General features: G+C 40.9%; 1 protein-coding gene across 1 annotated transcript; it reads right to left on the reverse strand.

Moving 5' to 3' along the window:
* Positions 1-442: 442 nt before the first annotated feature.
* On the reverse strand, positions 443-14,804 carry Pskh2 (protein serine kinase H2). The gene is made up of 3 exons (XM_013512698.1): positions 14,554-14,804; positions 9,493-10,159; positions 443-1,056 (listed from the first exon to the last, which is right to left on the reverse strand). Exons 1-3 carry the CDS (start codon positions 14,802-14,804, stop codon positions 751-753), a joined length of 1,224 nt encoding a protein of 407 aa, XP_013368152.1. The 3' UTR covers positions 443-750.
* Positions 14,805-15,124: the final 320 nt, after the last annotated feature.

Genomic DNA, 15,124 nt, shown 5'->3' on the forward strand with positions numbered 1-15,124 from the left:
TGAGTGCTGGGATTACAGGCATGCACCACCACGCCCAGATCATGGTAACTGTTTTGAGTGTCTTCTAGTCAATGCCATACATCAGGTCTTAAATAAAAATCAGTAATCTCAAGGTAAATAAATTTATTCCCCATATGTAACTATACCTGCTATGTCTCTAATTCATCACTCCTTTGCATATTCATCTCTTATTCTTAAAGCATCATATTTTATTTAGTCCATTCAAAACTTAAGAGATTTTCTTCATCTACTGTCTCCAGTGATCTAAATGTATATAGTATTTACTGCACTATTGATCTTTTGCAGCACTATAATTTCAGGAAATAAATACATGTACAGGAAAAATGAGAGGCCAAAACATCTTAAAAATAAAGATAAATAAATCCAGGCACAGTGGTGGTGCATGCATGTAATTCCAGATACTTGGGAGGCTGAGGCAGAAAGAGCACAAGTCTGAGACCAGCCTGGGTTGCAACTCTGTCTCTAAAGTAAAACTAAAAGGGCTAGGGCATAGCTCAATACTAAATGCTTGCTTAATACATGTGAGGCCATGAGTTCAAACCCCAGGACTAAATACAACCAACAAAATGGTAAAGGGCAACACTATTTTAAAGTAATGACATGCTCCCAAGTCCTCAGCAATTTAGGCTGCCCTAATCATGATGAAATGGTCCCTCTTGACTTAATGCCATTAATGAAGTTAGCAGATCAGACTTAAAATTGGGTAAAATGACCCTGGAGATCATCTGCTTATAAAAGTGCAGACAGAGATGTTTCTGCTGTCTTCAAGCTTCTCTTGGTCCACATATGCTTTGATCTGTGAGAGTAACATGACTTAGAAGACTGAGCAGATCCAGGACTCTGAGAGTGGGGAGGCAGCCTCCGCCTGAGGTTCCGGGAGATGGCTCTCTGCAGATTCTTCACTGAAGCCCCTGTAGCCACGGTGATCACCCAGGGGTGATCCAGGGCCTGGCCAGCTGACATTCGATGACCAGCCTCAAAAATCAGCAGCTTGTCTATAAAGTCCTTCGCCAAGTGGGAAATACTTGGCCAAGGCTAAGAAGAAACATACACAAATAAGATTATATGAAATACATTAAATTTAAACGCACAGAGAGATTCATGTTCCCAAATAAAGCAGTGCCTACCAAATCCAAAAAGCTTTTTCAACAAGCAATTTGACGACTGGGTTATTATAATATAAATCTAAAAATCCACTTTTGAGAGAAGAAAAAGGATCTCTTTAGCAAAAGAAAAACATGGAGGGGCTGGGGATATAGCTCAGTGGTACAAGCGCCTGCCTGGCAACCGTGAGGTCATGAGTTCTATTCCCGGTAGCAAAAAAAGAACAACATGGAAATTGTCTTTCAACTCTCTAACCAGTAAGTGGGAATTGCTTTCCAGATGTCTGTCCAGCTGCTACTGTTAGCAGTGAGGTTCCCACATCCCATTTACAGGAGCTGGACCAGAAACTGCAGCTGCTTTTCACGGCCTACTTCAGACTAGCATTTCCCCACACTGGTCATATTTCAAAGTCCCTGCGACTCAGATAGTTAGGTAGAGTGGTAAACAGACTACGTTGAGGAATCATCAATTTTTCTCTCCCTTTGAAAGCTTACTCAGAACTCCAGATGCTGCCATCTCCACAGCTGGAAAGGGAAGAAAATATAAGACAATTCAGCAGAGGATTCCCTGCAGTGCCTTTCTTCCAACACACAGGGCCTCTGTGTCCCAAAGAGTTGCTACAAATGGGATTCAGCAAGTGGCAGAGCTATGACCATGGCTATATGCACACCTAGCTGTCTGATGTCTCACCATCTCACTCTGTCAATATTTACAGCACCTGCACATACTCTGAGTACAACCGGCGCGATTCACAGTAGCAACTGCAAAGATGGGGACAAAAAAGGGCTGTTGCTTTATTCTTCAGCTTTTCTGTACTTCCTAGCAACACACAGAGCTGAGGAAGTGGCTCAGAGGTAGACACTTGCCGAGCACACACAAGGTTCTGAGTTTGATCCCAGAGAGAAAAACAATCCCACCAACAACACATAACACAAACCTGGAAAGAAAGACCTAAGGTTATCTATCCATTTCCTCTAAAAAGCAGAAACAATGAGAAAATTGCCTGTACAATTTCTGTATTTAAAACACAATTTCTGAGTGCTGTGCTTTTTAAAAATTCTGTGTCTAGGAAAGATGACAGTCTTGACAATCCATTCTTTCCCCTTATGTGAGGAAAAATAATCCATGCATACACATCACACACTCCAACCTCTGAGCATCTGTTAACCTAGAATTTGAACAAGAAACCAGCAAGTGAAGAGATTATTTCCTTTCTTTTTGCCTTGAGTTTATTTAGGTAAATGAGATGTGAAGAATATTTATCCCCAAAACAAGTGTTATAAAATAGATGAACACGTCTGTCAAAACTCAAACGTGAGAAAAATGAAATGCAAACCTGCAAGTCGAGACAAAGCACATATGTCCTGGACAGGGCGGCATGCTCTCCAATTCCGGAGACATCTCCTTGGTCCTAGACCCAGACACATTTATCTGGGCCAAAGACTGTTTAAATGAAGGTTGAATTAGGTGTCTCCAGTGGAACATTTTAAGACTAGCAACTGAATCTCTCTGAAAAGAGTATAAAATATGTACAGCCAGGTTTATGGGGAGCTCATTAAAAGGACACCAAATGAATGTACATTAAAATGCAGTTTTAGAAAATAACATAACTGGTGTGCTGGGAAAAAGTTCTTTAGCCAAACCTTATTATTCAAGCATCAGTTACAAATTACAGAATTCTTGAACCATAAAGAGCAATCAGAGAGTACCTATGAGTCAGTTTCACATTATGTATTAGACAAAGGCAGATATGGGAAGAAAATGAGCTTCCATTTTATTTTTATCTACTTAATCCAAAATTTATTTTTGTCTACACTTAGTAAAGTAAAAAACTATTGTGTATGTATGTACTAATTCTCTCAATGAATAAAAACTGAGTGTTTACACTCAAAATTTCTGGCTAATAATATTATAACACCAAAAGCAATTAGGAGACCACATATGGATCCCCATCCCACCATCTGTCACCTGAAGACATCATCAGTGCCTACTTTAGCTTTCATTGTTTGACAAAGCTTTCCTCATTATTTCTCCTCACAGGCTCAGCCTCACCATTCCCTAAAATTCCCCCTGGTATGGCTTCTGCCAGCAGTCTTGGGTCAACACTGCCCTGGGTCAGCCTGTAGGCCCATCTCAATGTGGGGAAAGCACCATGGGACAGAGCTCAGCATATCCAAGCCAGCCAGGCTGTCCACCCACACACAGGGCCACAACCTTGGGGTCTCAGTTTCTTCCTCAGGAAAACAAGGGTGCTCCTATCACTTTCACAAGATCTTTCTTAGGATCAATCAAATCAAGGATGGAGAAATGGTTTTCAAAGTATAAAATATGCAGATCATTATTATTGTTGCTTTTGCTATTACTAAGTCCTCATACCTTTCCCCTCAGTTCCTTCATGGACACATTCACTGATTATATCTAGAGAAATGGAATAGGAAAGTTACCAGTGCCTCTCTGACCAATTCCATATATTACTAGTATGGTAAATCTGTGCCTTCCAAAAGAAAAAACCAAGCCTGGATAGAGTGGTTCAGTGTGCGCACCTAGCATGTGTGAGGCCCTGGGTTTAATCCTCAGCACACAAAATAATAATAATAATAATAACAAATGAAGGGAGGAGGGAAGGGAGGAGTGGGAGGAGAATTAGTAGTTGTTCCGGGTTAAGAGGTAGTAAACTGTGTGAAAATTAATGTAGAATTTCCTTGTATCTAAAGATCTTCCAATTAATTTACTTGCAAAGTAAGTTATAATAGTTGTGGATAGTTCAGGTCTTTTTACCATTTTTCTTTCTTCCTTTCCTCATCTAGCTCTGGTTCTTGGCCTATTTGTCTGTCTTCCCCAAAAGAAACTGGCTAAATTATATAAAACAATAACCCCCCAAAAAGTATAAAACCTAAAGTTAATACCAGCGATTGGACTACTCACTACCTTGGGAAGATTAAAAGAAATTTTGGAAAATGTTCTTTTATATTTTGTACATATCTTGACTCTTGTAGCTTAAGAGAATTAAGGACTGATTGTAATTTACTGTTCTAAAATCTCTCAAAATATCATCCCTTAAAAGAGTAATTTTTATTAAAAATGTCTACTGGTGGCAACCCTGTGACTTGTATTTTTTCCTGCTTTGAATTAGTGTGCAGTCTTTTTTCCTAATAGCATAGAAATCATGAGTGAGTTTAAGCAGATGGGAATTATTTTCTGTCAATGTCCATATATACCAGTGCTTTTCCTTGTTACTTCCCTAACATGGTTATAAGATTTTTTATTATCAAATTCTTTTATACCAAAAACTACTGTGGTCCACTGGAATCTATTTAGATAAGAATATATGATTTCCAGCTTAATGGCAATATTGCTTATAATTTATTATTTGTATTAAAATTCTAGTATCAACCTTTTCTCACTATTCCATTTAAAAGATAAAAGTAGTACACTCAAAAAATGAAGTTTGTAATAGTTTTTTTAAAAACCCAAAGCACAAAACTAATAACTTACTTAATATTCAATCTTTCAACCTCCCTTTCCCATGTTAATAGTCGTAATGGGCTGGGCATGATGATGCATGACTATAATCCCTTCTACTCAGGAGGCTGAGACAGGCGTTTAGAAAGTTTGTGCCCACATGAGAAATTTAATAAGACCCTAATAATAAACAAAAAAAAGGGCTGAGGATGCAGCTTGGTGATAGCATGTTTAGCCCATGAGGCCCTGAGTTCAATCACCAGTACTACCGGGAAAGGGAAAAGGTCACAATAAAAGAAACAATTAACACAGAAATAACACTGTCTCCATATGGACCAACATATACTACTGTTCTAAACACTTCTATCTATTAGTTCTGCTGATCTTTACAACAATCCTATTAGGTAGATACTACTGTCATTGCTATTTTATAAATGCACAGAGATATAGCGAAGCTGAAAAAAAAACACAAAGTTACACATTTAGTACACAGCAGAACCAAGCTGAAAAAAAAACATGATCAAAGTTACACATTTAGTAAACAGCAGAACCGATTGTGCAATCCAGCCAGAGTTGCTCAAGACGGTGCCCTTACACTACACCTATGCTTCCAGAATCGATAGTTACTGTAACACCGAAATAAATTTGAAATTACTAGGCTTGTCAATAAATATATGAGAATATATATGATAATATATGTATATGTTAATATGATATATTATGATATGATAATATGACAACAGAAAAAAATTATAATGTAATTTTCTGAGTCTCTCAATATAGAATTCCTTGATGTTATTAATATAGGCAGCTAAGTTTCATAAAAATTAATATACAGTCAAAGAGGGACTACAGCTTTAAGAAAGATGGTACAAAAGATAGACATCAGAATTGTGGCTGGAGGCAAATCTAAAGAGAGCCAGGCTTGAGGATGGAGATGCAGCAGCCAGACCTGCAAGATAAACAGCAGCTTGAGACTATGCTACAATAAGCTCCACCTGGTCCAGGGGGCCCAGACAGGAGTCAGACACATAGGTGGGCAACCAGAACATACGGACCTGTACTAGCCTCTGTTCCCCAAATGCCTTCGTTCTTTCCATGTGCTCTTGTTATGTGATTCATTTTCCTAGTGGATCAACATTAGCTAAGTGGCTATCCTTGTAATCCTATAAATTGATTGTAGTCTGACCCATGCCTTACTCCCACTATGATTTTTCTGTATAAATTGTCCTTGACAAAGGGCCTTAGTGACCAACTATTCAGGACCCCTCCTGGAAATCTAGGAGCTATTCTTGTTGCCCTTATAGCCAATGAAACTCTTCTAACTTCCTCCTTTGGTTCACAATGTCATTCCTTGATGTGTGAGACCACACACTCGGCACATTTGACATCTAATAGGAATGGAGTTATAGTTTTCCTATATCGTTATGAACTGAATGTTGTTGAACATCCAGAACTCACATAGTGAAGCTCTAATTCCAAGTGTGATTGTATTTGAAGGTGGGGTTACAAAGGAAAAAATGAAAGTTAAAAATAGTAACTAAAATTAAAACTAAAGATGAGGCCACCACCTGATAGGATTAATGCTTATTTATTTATTTAATCATTCATTCATTCATTTATCCATTGTTTTTGTGGTACTGCAGACTAAACCTAGGACCTTTATACTGGGGGCTACACTTCCTGCCTTTTTAAATTTTATTTTGAAACACTGAATCACTAAGTTGCCCAGGTTGGGTTTGAACTTGTGTCTGTGTCTTCTGCCTCAGCCTCCCAGAATGATGCAATTCTGGGCATGGACCATCATGCCCAGCTGGATTAATGGGTTTTTTTGTTTTGTTTTGTTTTGTTTTTCAGAAGAGAGGCTCATTCCTGTTCTCCCTGCAAGTACACAAAGTTAAATCCCGTGCACACACACTACAAACCAACAGAAAAAAGCCTCAATAAAGCCTACCCTCCCAGTACCTTGATCTTGGACTTTCCAGCCTCCAAAACTATAAGAAATAAGTTTCTGTTGATTATGTTATCCAGCCTGTGCCATTTTGTTATGGCAACTTAAGATAAAATGTTTGATAATATTAAAAGATGCTAATATGACAGTTAATATGACAGACACATGTGCCTGACAAACACAGAGAAGCCTGTCAAGGGAATATACATCCAATAACGTATGATAGAGTCACATTCTCATCACACAGTGTGTGTTGTTGCTATTCTGAAGCCACAGACAGGCAAGTCCAAGAAGCAGAGGGCGCTGTGAGGGCCTTGGGATGCCTGCAGCAGAGAAAGTGTCAGTTATCCTTGTCAACTTTGGGGCCCTTTTCTCTAGAGGTACACTCATTTTTTGTTGAGGTGCTTAGCTTCTAAAACCCAGCATCTCCTTTTTCACTTTGCCTTGATCCTGAAAGCTGGAGATTTACCACCAACAATGACCCCACGAACAGATAGGTGTGAGTATGAAATCCTGACTCTCTGCCTCTGAACATTGCTAGGGAGTAACTCCTCCACAGCCTAAGACTGCCCCACTGCTGCCGGCACCTCTTTACCTTCTTGGCCTTCACTTCCCCAACCCCTGCTTCTTTACCTGTCTCCCGAGCCATCTACCCAGAGTAGATCATGAGCACATGGATCCCCTTATCAAGGCTGCCTCTGGGGAGCAGCCTTAGCATCCTTCAAATTAAACTTTTTTAACAAAATATATTTATCTTATCACATTAAAGAAAGTAATTGAGATATCTAGTCCACACAGACCCCAGTGGACCATGCCCACAGTAGACACATTCTGTGACTGACTGAATGAGGCTGAAGTGATACGGGGCCAAGAGATAACTAGCCACATCCACGCTTCTTCTATTAGAATATTCCATTTATTTATTTATTTATTTATTTGTACCAGGAATCAAACTCACGACCTCATACTTGCCAGACAGGCTCTGTGCCGCTGAGCTGTATCCCCAGCCAAATATTCAATCTTAGAAGCCCTGAAATGCCACATAGGAAGTCTGGCTGCCCTACTGGGGAAACCTCATGGAGAAAAAGGGACTCTGCAACCCACAGAGAAGATGAAAAAGAAGAGATATGTGGTCCCCGTGACCTAGTCAGATGCAGCTTCCCAGCCACCTCCACCAAGATGTCAGACATCTGAGTGGTCCCTAGTAAGGTGATAGCACTGCATCCTAATCAAGTGCTCAGAAGGATGCAGTCCCACCCCACATCATGTGAGAGGAAGCCAACCAGGCGAGCCTCACCAACCCACAGAATGACGAATCACGTGAAAATGGTTATAGGTTTAAGCCATTAGGTTTTGATATGGTTTGTTACACAATAGACAACTAAAATAGAAATATGTGTTCTGTGTAAACAAGACCAAAACAAAAATATAATGATACTCAAAATATTAAAAAAACCCAAAATGATCCATAATTCCCACCCCAGGATACAGACTCTGTTAACATTTTACTACATTTCCTTCTAGCCATTTTCCTAGGTATACATCTTCCCCATGAACATGAGGATACCATACACACAGGTTAGAATATAGCCTGCTTTTTCTCCACTTGACAGTTTATTGTGAACATTTTCCAACATCTTATAATTTTAAAATATGCATAACTTAGGGGCCATTACGCATATGGATGTCTCATAATTTATTCAAACATTGCCTTAGAGCTCAAACAGCATCCTTACACTGAAACCTTTGTCACATCTGAGGTTACTTCCTCAGAATCTTAGAAGAAGAATTATCAAGCAAATACATAAATTGTTCATAGTTCCAGATACACACTTTCAGCTACTTTCCAGGAAACTTGTGACAATCCATCTTCTATGGATGAGAGGGCTAATCTCTTTACCTTCCTAGAAGCAATAATCTTGGGCTTTTATCTTATCACTTTGAAAGACCAAAAAATGTATTTTTGTTTTCTTTAGTTATTATTGAGGCTGGACATGTTTTTAAACCTTAATAAGCAATGCTATGGCATTGTCTGAATTCTTCTCGTCCTTTCCTGCTTTCCTTTGTAAGTTTTAGTTTTCATTTATTAACTTATATCAGTTTTTAAGGCATAGACATGTATAATAAGGCATTAAATTTCTTCCATAGTATGATAATGTTACTCTTATTTGTTATTTCACTTTGATTTTGTTTAAGAAAGTACAGTAAATATACATGCTACGTTGTAAGTAGATATAATCAGGCTATCAACATTTTTATGAGAAATTAAATTTGTTCATTTCCCCTACATAAAACAAGTTTCCTATTTTGTTGGGCTTCCTACACAAAGCTTTGGCAACTTTCCTTCCCTACCCAAAACAACAAAAATTCACACATTCATGAACACTGGGAGTTCCAAGTTTAAACAAGGAATGACTATTTTGCACAAGCTGTGAGGTTAAACACTTCACTGAGGAAATGCTACTTTGTAAAGAAGACTTGGATTATCCAGACTGGAGGTAGAAAATCTGTCACCAAACACCCAAGCACCATGTTGAATTTCTGCGTATAGGTGAGTCAGCCAGCTCAGGCTCTGCAAACTGACTGAGGAGAAACTTCACACCGCCTCCCTGGTCGCCATGGTCGTCAATGTCAAGGGCTAACCACACACAGGTCAGCAATCAAAGAAGGCCTTTGCCTCCTTGAAACCAATGGCTGTCAACCAGGAGCAATTTTGCTCAACAAATGACATTGAACAGTGATATTTTTGGGGTTTACAACCAGAAAGGTCGTGTCAGAGGCCTCCTGGGGACAGAAGTTGGGGGTGTTACTAGGCATCCTATAATGCACATCCTATAATCCACAGCTCCTCTCTCTCCACAGTAAAGAATCATCCAGCCCTAAATATCAACAATGCCGAGATGCAGAAACACTATTCTACACCAACACATAGGCACAACATAATAATCTCTTACCTGTCCGGTATAATTATATTTGCCTTTCAGAATCTTCCTGTAAAGCTCTGCATGGCTTTCATCATCAAAAGGCAGAGATCCACTAAGTAAAACATAGGTGATTACACCCAGAGCCCACATGTCTACGGCGCTGGTATAAGGTTTCCTTAGCAAAATTTCAGGGGCCATGTACTCTGGGGTCCCACAGAGCGTCCTTATCATCCAGTCGCCGCTTTTTTTCCCCGAGTGGGCAAACCCAAAGTCTGTGATTAAGATTTTGGACTCCGCACCTGGATGATAGTATAAGAGATTTTCAGGCTTTAGGTCCCTATGCGTTATTTGCAAAGCATGCAAATACCTAATCCCCTCCGCAACCATGCAGAGGATTCTGACAGCATCCCGCTCTGTAAAAGGTCCCTGAGCGATGAGTCTCTCTAGGAGCTCCCCTCCGGTCGCCAGCTCCATCACCAGGTAAACTCGGTCCTGGGCCTCAAAGATCTCCATGAGCTGCACAATGTAAGGGTGGCAGACCCGCCTGAGGACACCGAGCTCAGCCTCGCACGCTTCCCGGCCTTCTCTCAACCGGGTTTCCATCACTTTTATTGCAAAGGGTTTCTTGGTGGTCTTCTGCTCCACCCTGACCACCTTGCTGAAACTGCCTGTTCCGATGAGAGCCTTGATGTCGTATCTGTTGGGAAGAAAAATCAAAGCTGTTGTCCTCTGAAGTGATGATTCTCGAAATTAATGACGCCTATGCGTTGTATCATCTTGTCCACCTTGTCCATCCTCATATTCCCCCCAATTCTCTTGCTTATTTTTGCTTGTGCTTAGCATTGAAGGCACAGCAAATCCTCTTTTGAAATGCAAATAAATGATGTAAAGGTGATTAGTTGGTAGAAAGACAATCATAACAGCTACCATGTACTATAAATTTATTATGTTCCAGGAATGTTATTTTTTCTTTCAAAAATCTTATCCTTAAAAAAATCCTGATGAATGATATAATAATATCCCCATTTTTCAGGTGAGTAAGTTAAAGCTAAAAATACACGGAAGCAATTTCCCAAGTTCTCACAGATTATAGTTGGAATCAATTGAATTCAAATCAAATCATTTCCAATGTATTTCACTAAACTTTCCTTAAAGAATTTCAGGACTTCCCTCTACTTTTCTTTCTTTCCTCCAACACTTGTCTTGGGCATTCCTCAATAGTATCAACCAAAGCAGACAGAGAGATTTAAAATGAAGCTTAATCCTCACTATAACTTCTGCGGAGAGGAAAATACCATCCTGGGGTACAAACACGATGTTCTATGAGCTTCCTGATATGAGCTTAGTCCCAGGAACACTTCCCCCATGGTAGCTCTTCTTACAGAAAGTCAACCTGGCTGTGCTGTGGCAACAGCAGGTTTTGGAAATCGGGTAGGAATAGTATCAGATCACCTGTGCCCATCCCACCCTCTTACATTTGCAATATGTAACCAATAGAAGAATTCTAACATGGAGTATATAGCATTAATGTACAAATTTATTATCTTATAAAAGGCCAGGAAATGAGCTTAGATTTCAAAAGTTGGGGATCTTAACTTGAATTTCTGTGTAAACTTCTGCTTAGAATTAAGATTCCTATCGAGTTTAGCCCTCTTACTTTACTGAAATGTTGAGAAAATACTAGAATTAAAATCTTTATTCTACAGCTGGAAACAATATTAAAGGAGAATTTAATTCAAAGTTTCATCGTACAGATGAAGAGTTTAAAAAAAAGATTAGCCAATTTATTGTTTAAATCATACTCAGGACTAGACACTAGATTTCCTTACTTGTACCATAACTGAATGTTCTTTGCAGTTTATGAAAATCTCTTGCAAGGAAGAATGCTAGAGGATGACTACACCTCTCATCCTCTAGGATGAGGAAGGGTAATGAGGAAAAAGGTAATTCTATAAAAAATTCACATACTCAGTAACAAAGTTTCAAATGCAAGTATCAATGTCTTTAAATAGCCTTATTTCTTTTTGTTGAGTTTATTCTTTCTATAGTTTTAATTTTTAGCTATTTATTTCTTCCTTATATTCCTGTACTTACTGAATAAAAATGACATTTGACTGTACCAGCTTACAGAAAACAGCTTTGTTCTACACACTGCATTTAATTTTCTGGCCAATTACCTTATCAAAACAGATACCAATTTGGTAATCTTAAACAGATTCTTTCTCCTCTTGCCTGTCCAACTCTGCTTTTTCATTCCAGTGCACTCCCAGTGTGATTTGGAAGATAATCACAGGCATTTCAAATCTTACTGCTTTTCAGACCAACTAAGTTTTACATTTTCTCTAATATGGATGAAAGCACTTTGCAAATACTAATTTATCGCTATTCCCTCAAAACTGCAAATTCATTTGCTCATGAAATCAATCATCAGCTATCAGACAAACCACCATTTTTGTAGAACTACACTCTTCTGCTCAAATAAAAGGAGCTTTATTCAGTGATGGAGACCACTACAAAGCAGCTCTGAGCAGGATTTAAAATTAATAGATTGGCTTTCTATGTTTACTTGTGAGTCTGCTCCAGGCGTAGGCCCCTTGCCTGGAGATGGGCAGTGGACTCATAGTAAGTGAATCTCTAAGAGTCACTGGTCCCTGCGGAAGCCTGTAGTGGCCTCTGATACCTTGATGCCTCAGAGGACAGGATAAGGCCCAACTGACTACACCTGGCTCCAACCTCAATTAACTAAATACAGACTGCAGCTGCGGGCTCCACTCTCCTGCAATAAATGTCAACCTAGAGATAAGGTCATTCTCCTGATTGGCATAATTTACTACTTGGGAAAAATCTTTTAACTGACTCCCAAGGTTCTGCTCAGTTCCCGTGCTTTCCTCAGTATCCCTTTCGTTTGTTTAAAAACCAAATAAATACAGGCTGCCCAGAAAAGTTCTTTGTCTCGGCCCCCCTCAAATTCTGCTAGAGGGTTTTGATCCTCCTGGAGCCCTAAAATTATAACGTTTGTCTCATTTATTTAAGTCTTTGGCATCCACTCGTTTGGGAGATTCTGGGTCTGATCAGTTCACGATACTTCAATACTATTAAGTAAACCTTCATATACAAAATATTTGGAAAAATGCTAGTAATATGAAGTAAGCTTTAAGCCAGGATTTACAGTAATGGAAACAAATGGTCTCACATGAACAACCCGAGGCCGTGTGCCATAACAATTTCCTGTTACTGTGGCCTTCCTCTAGAGCCCCTGCAGACCACAGATGCTGGCCATCTGTGACTTTGACCTTGTGCGATGTGTAGCACAGAGGAGGCAGCAATAAGTGTTGAGTGAAAGAATCAGTTCCTGAATACATATTCCTGAGTCATCGCACACATTCTAAAAACATTAGGAATGGAATCAAGCAGGGGAGGATGCTTTCACAAGTTCTCTCCAGCTCCTCTACTTCTGCTAGCTCATCCCCACCTCCCACACAGCAAACTCCAAGTCACTTTGTAGGTGGTGCAGTTTCACATCATTCCAGGGATTGTGTAAACTGAAAATATTTTTTTAACCTCAGCTGCTACCGCTATAAAGAGAACTTTTGAAGGTATATTTGTTTTAAAAAAATGAAACATGGAAACAATTGTAATGAACCCCCTCAAAGAAAGTGAATGCAGTCAGATTTGAATTCTAACATTCTTGTTTTGCAAGAGTTGTAAATGGAATCTCAAAATGAAGCAGAGATACCTATGTTCTAAGGCCCAGCTCTGCCACTAACTTGGGCAAATCACTTAACCTCCTGGGGCTCAACTCTTCATGAGTTAGAGGAGGTCTGAATTAGTCTCTGAAGCCCTTAAAATGTTGAGAGACCTTTGCATGCCAAGGCCTGGGATACCTTGGGGTGGGAGTTATGCAGACGCATTAAGACAAGACCAGAGTAGCATCGTCTCTAAATGCAGATTCCCAGAGCTGCCATTTAGCCTTGACAGGACCCTGTGTCCACTCAGACTCCAATTCAGTCAGCCTGGCCAGCTCTGCCCTTCTGAAGCTTAGCAACCACTGGACTGATCCTCCACTCACCACTGTACTTCAAATTTTCTAGAAAAGCAGGAACTGGGGAGAGCACTGTGATAAAGGGACCACTTAATTGTAAGACTCAAAGTGCCTGAGAAGCCAGCTGGACCACCCACCACTGTGTCCCACCAAACACTGCAGAAATCCAATATGGCACACGCTGAGGAATTTAGTTCTCAGGACAATCAATCTTCAGTCTTTGCTTATGTCCCACAGAAGGCCAGCTATAGCCTTACATTTCATAAAGACAGCAATAAGCATTGCACTAATATTTAATGAAAACCATTTACACACATTACTTTAATTATCCTCACAATGGGGCAGATGTACTACTCCCATTTTACAGAGGCAGGAACTGAGGAAGAACAAGACTAAGGAACACTCCAAATTAGCTAGAAGATATGGAAGTCGACCTCAAGTCCAGAAGACCTAAGTGCCCTGTTCCATTAACTACAATCCCACTTTACAATTTGGTGGAGGATTCCTGCAAACCAAGTCCGTCTGGATGCAGCCCCAGGCAGGGATGGCAAGACACACACAGACACACACAGACACACAGACAGCACACACCATACACACACACACACGCGCGCACATACACACTTCTTGCTGCTCCACTTGCTCTTCTTGCCCGCATCGCCTGCACTCCCTCCTCAGAGATGCCAAAGAAAAATTACAGGGGACACTTATGAACAGCAAGGCATCCTGGAAGGCAGACTATAGCAGTTCAGGTAAAGACTGCTGGGAGGGGAGAGAGGAGGAGCTCAGGAGGTTCAGGTGCAGAGTGAGCCATTGTAAAAGCTATTGGGCCCTGGGTGTTTGCTGACGGATTCTAACAGAGGTTAGGCTCCTAAAGTGTAGATTTGTATCTCAAAGGGGCAGGGAAAGAATTTAGGGAGGCCCTGGCCCCTATTCTGGAAGGCACTTGTGCAAAGTGTAGGCACACAGGAGGGGAGCTTCAGTCAGGCATGGTCTCAAGTTTCTCCACTCAGCCCCAGGCCAGTCCCTCCTCTTGCTTCCCGCTTTACCTGGCGAGGACCCGCGTGTGGAACCTGGCTCGGAAATGAGCCACTTGCATGCTCCGAGCTGCTTGGGCCACTGCCTCAAACCCAGGATGCGCGCGGCCTTGGCCCAGCTCCGGCGGCTCAGGGACCACCTTCCTGCTGCCGCCGCAGCCCATCCCGCTCCGGCTCCGGGCAGGACTGAAGCGGGCGGGGCGCGCCACCGTCTGCCCCAGGCTGGGGGATGACCCCTGCGGGCGGTCCAGCCCGGTCACCATGCCGGTGACTTTGATCCTCAGTGAGCATTTATCTATGGGTCACAAAGGCAAAGTGGACGCCAAAAAAGCACTTTCCTCGGCTCCAAACTGAGGAAGTGAAGATACATTATATGATTCAATAAAGGGTGTGACCTCCCTGAAGAACTTTTATGTCTCACCGCTCAGCTCATATCCAGATACATATGTATAGTAGTGCCACTAATCCCCCTCAGAATACTTCCCCTCGTTTCCAGCACACTTATGCCATTGTTTTTGCTACTTTCTAAAACAGTTCCAGAGGTCTTCTTTCCTACTCTCTGGTTGCACCCTGCTGGCTGCCT

This window comes from Chinchilla lanigera, unplaced genomic scaffold (assembly GCF_000276665.1).
Source record: "Chinchilla lanigera isolate Chin_1 unplaced genomic scaffold, ChiLan1.0 scaffold00016, whole genome shotgun sequence".
In the NCBI taxonomy this organism is placed as follows: Eukaryota; Metazoa; Chordata; class Mammalia; order Rodentia; family Chinchillidae; genus Chinchilla; species Chinchilla lanigera.